Below are 10,607 nucleotides of genomic sequence, written 5' to 3'. Positions count from 1 at the left end.
CCTTTTTAATTCTCTGTTTTTCTTCTTCAGATACTTTGAGCTTAATCTCTAGACTTGAAATTTTTTGCTGAAGCTCTATGTTTGATACATTGGCTCCAGGATCCTCAGAATCATCCACAAGGGCAATTGTTCCATTATTTTTTTCATCAGTTAAATTCAATGGAAAAAGTGAGATATCCAGATGAGTGTGTGTTGATTGCTGAATCTAAACCACATTAAAACACACACACACAGAGACACACAAAAGAGAGGAAAGTTTACACTATACCAATAATGAAAACATCCAAAGGGCACAAGAAACCACATTTGGAAATTAAGTTGCAGCAAAGGTTCCAAAATTACTTCACCCTTAAAGTAAATCAACAAAAGACCTCAAACTGTTACAACAATCTGATTTTTGCTGCAAGATACAAAATGTCCTCTCAACTTTAAAATCTAAATCGCTTATTATTTTGCTGGCAATGCACTAAACTACTTAAAACATTTTCTTATACATGAAAGTGTGTGATTAAGTATAGACATATCTGCTACCAGTTCCTAAATTTATACACAGGCCTGGAATTCGTTTGTATTTTAAACCATTAATCAAAATTTATAATCATCAATGACCCCTATTGATCATCATTTTATGATATATTTAATAGGTGACTCAAAACTGTGTCTAGCACGTTGAAAACTGGGCCTAACCCTAGCACCCAGCACAATGCCCAGTTTGATAAGTATTTTGATGAATAAACTGTAAGACTGTTATCTTCTTGAATTTTCCTCTAAAATTAAAATAGATGCACTAATACCTGAGTATAAAAGGTCATCTGAAAGACATATAATCATTCATTTTTATAAGTATTTTCCTTTTTGAAGTTCAGCATGTGAAATGCAAAACTAAATCAATTTTAATAAATGAGATACTCAAATCATATTTTGGTAACTGAGGTTGCTTAAATACTTTGCAATTATGCAATAAGACAAACATTATGAGGAGGGTTTTTTAATTCTAGATATTAAATATTACCCTCAAAACTATAATATCTGTTGCAGAAATACCTCTTTTAAAAAAACGAGTTAAAGGGCAGCGCCTGCAGCTCAAAGGAATAGGGCGCTGGCCCCATATGCTGGAGGTGGTGGGTTCAAAACCAGCCCTGGCCAAAAACTGCAAAAAAATATAATAATAATAAATGAGTTCAAGAGGAAATCAGAAAAACATCAAGTAAATCAGGGAGCAATTTTTCACATATGAAAACTTCCTTTAAAAAATATGCTTCAGGGCAGCGCCTGTGGCTCAAAGAAATAGGGTGCCAGCCCCCTATACCGGAGATGGTGGGTTCAAACCCAGCCCTGGGCAAAAACTACAAAAAAAAAAAAAGCTTCAGCTGGGCACAGTGGCTCACACCTATAATCCTAGCACTCTGAGAGGTTGAGGTGAGTGGATCACTTGAGCTCATGAGTTCAAGACCAGCCTGAGCTCTTATCATTAGTGAGACTCTATCTCTACTAAAAATGAGAAACTGAGGCAAGAATACCACTTGAGCCCAAGAGTTTGAGGTTGCTGTAAGCTATGATGCCATGGCAGTCTATCAAGGGCAACAAATAAATAAATAAATAAAATATGCTTCTCTTTACCTGTGCTTTAGGAACATTGTGACTCACAATGCTGTTATCTGTATGGATATTCTCTGGAGATGAAATGATGGCATCGGAAGAGAGGCAGCCAACTGAAGGAGAAGAGTGGTCATGGTCCAGTACAATCTCAGGAGACGCTGATGAAAGATGGACTCCAGATACTAAAGAATAACAACAACAAGCAACAAGGATTATAAAAAGGAAAACAGAGGTAGGACAGGTTGAGGGTTGAGGGAATTAAGAATAAACGGGAAAGAAAGGGAGAAGGGTGAGGGAAATAAAAGCAGTTAAGATTGAAAATCATCATTCTATGATTATTCCTCAGAGACTATTATCTGAAATCTAAAACTAGTGTTTCTACATTTAACATCACATTTCCACGTAAAATCCTGGCAAGCAAAATAGTTTTATCATGTATTAGTTTTTAGATACTAACATGCTACCAGTAACAGTACACTTCCAAGTCAAAGAAAATATTCACTATTCATACATATTATATAATCATTGGTTTAGTTTAGAAAAAGTCATTCAGTTAATAAAAGAAGAAAAGTAAATAAAAAACAGCACTAGAATGCCTTATGAGTACCAGGTATGGGCATTAGGGACTAAGGAGACAGCAGTAAGCAGTCAGATGCTTGCTTACGACCCACTAGGCAAGTCAACCAGTTAAACATTTATAATAATAAAATGAGTTAAGAGGGAAAACCATCTCTAAATTAAGGTCTTATTTTCTAACAAGAAAAGATTTTTTTATGCTAAAGTCAATTTAAGTTTGCTAAATTGTTTATACAGGAAAATAATGTTGATTTTTTTTTTTTCACAATTAGTTTCATAACAAATTAGGTTGTGGTTAGGTCTCTAATACAAAGGTCATGAAAAGAAAGTCAATTATCAAGTATGATAAGATAACAATATGGGTAAGGGCAAAATAAACAGGTTGTATATATATATATATTACTTTATTTTCAAATGTTCTTCCTAAAATTTCAAACAAACTTGTACTATGTGTTTTAAAATTTAAAAATAACTGAGTCAATTTTGACTGCAACTCATTTATATGTTTTGACTTTCTAAATTATAAAGACCTTTATTCCACATTGGCATCAGTAGCAACGTCAGCGAAGTTCTACCATAAATTCTGGAAGGCAGTTCACAATGGAAATTGCATTTTTCCCTGAAGAAAGACATGTATAAGGCCATTAGGTATTACCAAACTAAAAAGATACCAATTTCTCATTGGTACACTAAGATATCATTTAATTATCTTATACTTTTATTATGAAGCAATACTGTGTTTTTGAGATATTACATGTCCCACTGTATAAAACTTCACCCACAGGCATTTCAATTTTTTTTAACTCAAATACAGAAAACTGGAATTATAATTCATGTTTGTACTTAGTATACCTTTTCAGAACTTTTTAACTTCACTATTCTGTATACTGAGGGAGAATTCTCTAAAACATCAAAATATTTCAACTTCTAATTCTGAACATTAATTTTTCACAAAATATTACACATGAATTTTTAAAGATATGACAATACCTACTGTAGTGAGAAAAAATACAATCTTGTGTTTAAGAGCATAAGTTCTACAACCATACTGTCATACAAAGTTAGAAAAGTGAGCAAGGTTACTTGACTTCCCTGTGCCTTAGTTTTTGCATCTATAAAATTGGCATGGAGTTGCTGATGAGGTTTAAATTATCTAAAATATGGAAAGCATCTATCACAGTGTTAATATTTTCCCTATTATTTTAAACATTATTAAATTTTATTGAATAAGTATGTTTACTTAAGGGCACATATGTGGCTATGATCCTGCATTCAAGAAACTATTAAAAGTATCATTCTGATCTAATAACTTAATATTTTAACATCTCTTCATGTCATTCATACTAATTGGTATAATTAAGACAAGATGTCACATTGTTGCCCAAGTTAAATTCTCATCCTATAGCATTAAATATTTAAATGTCTCATATTAGGGGGGAAAAAGGAGGGAAAGTGGCTAGAATATAGGAAGGGTGGGAGAGGAAGAAATAGGAAAGAAAAGATAAGAAAAGAAGGAAGCTAAAGAAGGGAAGCACCGAGGGGGAAGGGAGGTACCCTGAACCTCCTACTAGCAATCACCAGCCTTTCACCCTTACTCTTCATGAATAAATTTTATTGTATGGTATATAATCCCTGCCTCCATTTTCTTCTTCTTCACCAGTCCTCCATTGGATCTGTTATTAAAATATTACTTGTCCTTTCAGGTACCATAAAATCTAATAAACACTTCTGATCTTATATTTCTTTATTTTCTCAGAGCGTATGACACTAATGACTCTTCTCTTTTCTTGACACTTCTCCTTTAGCACCTGAGATACCATGATCTCCTAGATTTCTTCCTAGCATTTTGATTATTTTGTCCTTGATTCCTTTCAGGCTCTTTCTCCACTAAATCCAAGTTTCATTGTTTCCTATACCTTCTGATCTCACCGTACATAATGTCCTGGGTTACCACTTTCAAAATCCATTATTTAAATTACCATCTATAAGCTAATGATACCCAAATTCACATCTCAAGCACAAATCACTCTGCAGGCCTCCAGATCCATATACTCACCGTACTAGCAGATAGTTCTATTTTGTTGTCCAACAAGTACATTGATCTTACCTATCATTTTAAATAAACCTATTTTGCTTCATGTTTTCCATTTTAGTTATGAGGATTTCAATGAACTATTTGCCCAAGCCTGAATTGATATCACTATGTGCTCACTTCACTCCAGTCACACTGAGCTACTAACATTCCCTGAATATGCCATATTGCTCAACACCTCTGTGACCTCACAATATTACTGCTTAAGTAAAAGCCTTAGGCTTTAGAATCAGAAATGGATTTAAATTTCAATTAAGAACAACTTACACATATGCAGCCCTGAACAAATTACATAAATTCCACTAAGGTATAGTTTCCCATTCTGAAAATGGAGAAATAATATGTACCAGCAAGTGATGCTATATAGTTTAACTGAGATAATGTACACAAACCATATAGCCCAGTGATGGATACATGATAAACATTCATTAAACATAAGCAGTCGCTGCAGTCATAATTTGACAACGTTCAAAAAAAGTTTTTCCAGAAATCTTACCATAATTATACACATAACTACAATATAATTCTAATTTTCTACCATCTGTTAAAGATACTATAAAATTTCCAAGAAATGATGCCAAACCATTGCATGGTATGAAAATCTTTGGGATACATTTAAAGTAGTAATTAGAAAAAAGCCTATAGTCTTGAATATTTCAATCAATTTTTTAAAAGTCCATGAATTAAATTACCAGCTCAAACAAACACAGAAACAACAAACTATTTAAAAAGCAGCATATGAAAAACAGTAAAAATAATGCATGGAAGTAGTTAGCCAAAAATGAGTAAATCTAATTAATCAAAATCCTGAATTTTTAAAAAAAATCAAAATAACACTTATTAAAAGGGAAAGAATACAAATATGTAAAATTAACATGGAGAATATAGAATTAAGACAAAGGAAATTACAAAGAAAATTAGTCTCTACAGACTTAGTAAAGAAAGCTAAAACTTTAGAAAAAGGAATAAAGAAACATAGTTTATAAAATTTAATCTGATTGTAATATAGTTTATAAAATTTAATCTGTTTAAAAAACTTTCGAAAATAGATCTATTACTCGGAGAAAAAATTAATGTTATCAGGAAACTACCCCATAAATAAAGCATTAGGCTCAGATTTTTTCAAGACAATTTCTACAAAAATCTGATAATCTAAATACTCTAAAACTGAATGTAAAGAGCACTAAAAGTGGAAAAAATTTATTCCAGGAGTATAAATTTGAACACTGTGGGCTGGTTCACTATTACAAAATTCATTAATATAATACTCCCTATTGATACAGAGAAAAGTGGTAGTATGTTGGCTTGGTGCCCACAGCACAGTGTTTACAGAGCCGGACACATGCTCCAAGGGGGAAGGGTTTGAACCTGGCCCAGGCCTGCCAAACAACAATGACAACTGCAACAACAACAAAAAAATAGCTGGGCATTGTGGCAGGCACCTGTAGTCCCAGCTACTTGGGAGGCCAAGGCAAGAGAATCACTTAAGTCCAAGAGTTTGAGGCTGCTGTGAGCAGTGATGCCACAATACTCTATGGAGGGTGACATAGTGAGACTCTGTCTCAACAAAAAAAAGAAAGAAAGAAAGAAAGAAAAATGGTATGTTTATCCCTGTTTATCCCTAAGACTCTGAAATTTGTTTTTGATAAAACTGGACACCCATTTTAAAATACTCAAAGAAAAACAGAAATCAGTGGATACTTTTTTAGCTTAATGAAACACATCAACCTCAGTCTTAGAGCCAGCACCTTGATAAGTAGGGAATTATTGAAGGTATTTCCCCCCCCCAAAAGGAATAAGACAAGAATGCCTACTACACATATCTCTATAGCATTTAACACTGTACTAAAGGCATGAGTAAATGCAATTAAAAAGACAAATAAAATAGCAGCATAAAATAGTAAAAATATGAAAACGACTTCATTCTCCTATTATGAGAATTGATAATAAAATTAAAGCACTCGCTAAAGTAGCAGGATATAATAAACTTAACACAGAGAAATTAATATCAATCATCTGTAAAACAATAACCAATGAGAACATATAATGGCAGAGAAAATATTTTCACTTCAACAAGGAAGATAAGAATAAATTTAGCAAAAAATGTGAGGAAAACTTTAAAATACTCCTGAAATACACAAAAAAAGAACTAAACAAAGATAAAGATATCCCTTGTAATTGGATAAGACACCTACACCTACGTATCATAACAATGGCAGTCTTCCTTTGTTAATTTATTGGCTTGATACAATCCAATAAGCTTTGTTATAATAAAAATAGATAAATGGACATTAAAATCAATATCACATGGAAAAAGTAAACTGGCTCAGTCAGGCAGGGCACCAGCCACATACACCAAGGGGGGTGCTTTCGAACCCAGCCCAGGCCAGCTAAAACAACAATGACAACTGCAACAACAAAAAACAGCTGGGTGTTGTGGCAGGTACCTGTAGTCCTAGCTACTTGGGAGGCTGAGGCAAGAGAATCACATAAGCCCAAGAGTTTAAGGTTGTTGTGAGCTGTGACGCCATGGCACTCTACCTAGGGCAAGAGTTTGAGACTTTGTCTCAAAAAAAAAAAAAGAGTAAACTGGCAAAAATAGAAAAACACTAAAAAAAGGAAAGCTCTAAGGGAAATACAAGCCCCTCATCTTAAAACATATTAAACTATATTAACTACAATCTTATTAAAATATACTACTGAACATTAACTTGAATTAAAATATGACATAAAACCTCTATAAATAAAAGTGTTTTAGTTGGCACAGTAATTAAGAGACCAAAAGAACATAGCAGAAATTTGAGAAACAGATTCAAGTACGTGTGAGACAAGTATATGATAAAAGTGGCACTTCAAATTATAGAGTTACAGATGAGCTTGTAAAGAAACAGTGCTAGGAGAATCAATTAGTTCTTTGGAAAACATAAAATTAGACTGATATCTCATGCCAGACATAAAAATAAACTCCATATAAGACCAGTGACACAAATAATTAAAAAATGAGACCACCTATAATCCTACCACTCTGGGAGGCCAAGGTGGATGGTCCTGAGACCAGCCTGAGCAGAGTGAGATTCTCCCCATCTCTACTAAAACTAGAAAAACTAGCAGGGCATTGCGGTGGGTGCCTGCAGTCCCAGCTACTTGGGAAGCCAAGGCAAGAGGACAGCTTGAGCTCAAGAGTTTGAAGCTGCTTGTGAGCTATGATGGCATGGCACTCTACTTAAGGCAACCGAGTGAGACTATCTCAAAAAAAAAAAAAAAAAAAAAATGAAAGAAAAAAATGAAATCATATAAGTACTGAAAGAAAACATGAGTGAGTTCCTCTTCTTTAGGAAAGAAAGGCTTTCCAACTGCAGCTGGATTTCAAATAATTTGACTAGAAATATACAAAACTTTTCTGCTGTCAAAAATTACCATAAACAAATACAAAAACCAACTCACATACTAAAAAAAAAAAAAAAAGTTATGTGTAACATGTAGCACAGATAAGGGTTAATATACCTATTAAAAAGAATATTTAAAAGCTGCGCGCACACACACACACACAAAAATAGAGGGAATTAGAAAAAAAGAAGAGACAAAAGATGTGACCAATTAGCCAAAATGAAAATATATAAATGGCTTTTAAATACATGAAAAAATGAAGATACATGAATCTACTCATTTGCTATAAAAGAACCATAGGAAGGATAAAGCCAAAAAAACAAACAAACAAACAAAAAAACCAATTGGAGACAGTGCCTCCGGCTCAAAGGAGTAGGGCAACAGCCCCATATGCGGGAGGTGGCAAGTTCAAACCCAACCCCCGGCCAAAAACTGCAAAAAAAAAAAAAAGACCAATTGGATAGCCAGGTGTTCTGGTGGGCACCTATAGTCCCAGCTATGTGGGAGGCTGAGGCAAGAGAATCACCTACGCTGAAGAGCTGGAGGTTGCTGTGAGCTGTGATGCCATAGCACTCTACCCAGGGTGACAAGAGTGAGACTCTGTCTCTAAAACAAACAAACAAACAAAAAAAACATTGGACCTATAATGGGAGATAGCTGGGAATGACATGGAAAGACAAGGACAGAATGGTAGGAAATCGCTCTTTTCTGAATATAGGTTTCAGTGTAATTCTGGACTTTTAGAACCGCTAAAATATGTTTCCCATATTCAACAAAAGAAAAATAACATCAACAAGCAGAGGAAGGGGGATTGAATCCTACAATAGAATACAAAGAGCAACAAAGGCACTAAAGCATATTGCAAATGAATAACCTGATCAAACTGAACCATGTAGGGGACAGAGGGATTAAGAACTAACCCAAGTTACTTTGGAACATAGTATTTTGACTACATGCCCTCAAAGTAGGAACAAAAAGAGCACAAATAAACATTGAAAAGTAGAGTAAAAATGGGAGAAAAATGAAAACTGAGGAGGAGAAAAAAATAATGATAAAGCAAATGTGGTACAATGTTAAACCTCTGAAGGAAATGGACGAAGAGATTATGGGAAGATGAGGTGCACCCAATAGCACCAATTTCCATAAAAAACAACCAAAAATTGTTAAGAGGTAGAAATCTATAGTATTTTGTTTTGTGAGGTTATTTTGTTTGCTTGCTTGCTTTTAATTATTCATCAGGGTATAGACACAATTTGCATCATTTTAAATGTGAAATCCTTAGTTTTCTAAGACAGAGAGAATACCCTGGTAACTCCTTTACCATTCAGTTGATAAAGCCAATAAACTATGCAATGAATAGCAGTTTTTCATCATTAACTTTGTAAGGGAGTGTCACTTAGACATATTTTTCATTGAAAGATCTCTTTAAATGTACAAAAAAAATCCACTATACCAAACACTATAAAGCAAAGGAGCATCAAGTTTCCAAATACTATACAATTTTTTCCCAGGAATTCTGTTTATGTTCAAGTCTATTTTGTTTTATACGAACATATAAATTTTATAAAGTTTAAACGAGAAACAGGTATAAATATCCACAAACTTTTACCTATAACCCCCCCAAAAATCTGTTTATCACTGGTAATGTTCAAATAATTAAAGAGAAAAATTGCCAATAAAATAATCATGGTTTTTATAACTCTTAACTTAGAAAATATTCTTCTCTTTGAATGAATATTCTTTCATTCAAACATCCTATTATGCAATACAGACCCTCCATCCCCCACATTTCCTTTTATGTCTCAGGTATACAAGAGGCTGGTGACTACTGTCTTCAAAAACTATCAACTCAAGCAAATCCTCTGATGCTCTGATTTATTTTCAGGGCTTTGATGTTAAATTCACTTCTACCTGTTCAAGACTTCCTATTGAAATTTTTGAAATCACTTATTTAGGGAAATCACTGTTAGCTGTGGAAAACAAAGAATTTGCAAGAGTTTAGTAAGATCCAAATAGCATATCATAATATGAAGATCTGTTACTAAAATTTTTTTTAAAGTACAGAGATTTTTTTTTTTTAATTGACAGAAAACATGGTAAAGGTCAGTGTTCATAAAATTATTGCCTCTATCCAAGGAAGGCTCCCTTCAGGAAATGACCCATTTTATAAATTAATATGTATATATAAATATAACTTAATGGGTTTTAGTTTATATCTGGGGGATATCAAAGCTGGAAAATAAAAGAGAAATACATAATACCTTCAAAAAGGCTAGGGTACAGGAACACAAGAAATAGAATTGGTCACTTTCTCAATAGAAGGAGGACACATAATTGATGGAATTTCTACCATTTTAGTTGTTTTTAATCATTCTGAAGAGTTATGAGAATTCTAAAAATCTACGCCTACTTGCTTCTTTCAGGATTTAGTATCCCTCAGGCTCTTTGGGCAACATGTATACATAAATTATACTGAACAATCTCCATAATTATGCAAATGACAAAAGAAATAGAGACATTTCTAACAGAAATATGCAGAGGAAGAGATCTCCTAATCCTTTATTAAAATGGTCAAAACCATATCATACAATATAAATAGAAATAAAAACTTCTAAACAGGAAAATAAAAAAATGAGGCCTTTCAATCTCTACTGCTTTTTCATTATCACAGCAGAAAGAAAATCTCCCAGTATCTAAAAAATGAAAGCAGAAATAAATGAAGTAAAATAATGAGTCTAATAAATTTAAAGAAAATGGAAGAAATATTTCAAAATAATAAATGATATTTTTTAGCCAAATTTGCTATAAAATCTAAGATTATTTTAACTCTTGCTCATGTGGAATGACCAAAATTCTCAACAATTTCCAAAATATAAGGGAAAAAGGGATCTCACAACTTAAGCTAAAGTGGTATGTTTTGAACACATCATTTCAAAATGTTAAGTTCCTGCTG

The 10,607-nt window shown here is 33.3% G+C and overlaps 1 protein-coding gene across 2 annotated transcripts in view; it reads right to left on the bottom strand.

Annotated features, from left to right (window-relative positions):
• Nucleotides 1-2,799, bottom strand: part of CCDC91 (coiled-coil domain containing 91) — a 206,048-nt gene extending 203,249 nt beyond the window's left edge. The window contains exons 1-3 of one of the 2 annotated variants that reach the window (XM_023514715.1): nucleotides 2,706-2,799; nucleotides 1,621-1,781; nucleotides 4-205 (exon numbers count right to left, since the gene is read on the bottom strand). In XM_023514715.1, the coding sequence (XP_023370483.1) occupies nucleotides 4-205; nucleotides 1,621-1,781; nucleotides 2,706-2,724 (382 nt within the window). In that variant the 5' untranslated portion in view covers nucleotides 2,725-2,799. The remainder of the gene's footprint in view (nucleotides 1-3; nucleotides 206-1,620; nucleotides 1,782-2,705) is intronic. The other variant, XM_023514714.1, reaches the window with a different exon arrangement.
• Between the last annotated feature and the right edge of the window lie 7,808 nt (nucleotides 2,800-10,607).

The sequence above is a fragment of the Otolemur garnettii genome, unplaced genomic scaffold, assembly GCF_000181295.1.
Source record: "Otolemur garnettii isolate 467f Iridium unplaced genomic scaffold, OtoGar3 scaffold00057, whole genome shotgun sequence".
Taxonomy (NCBI): domain Eukaryota; kingdom Metazoa; phylum Chordata; class Mammalia; order Primates; family Galagidae; genus Otolemur; species Otolemur garnettii.
This window is presented reverse-complemented; position numbering and strand designations above follow the sequence as displayed.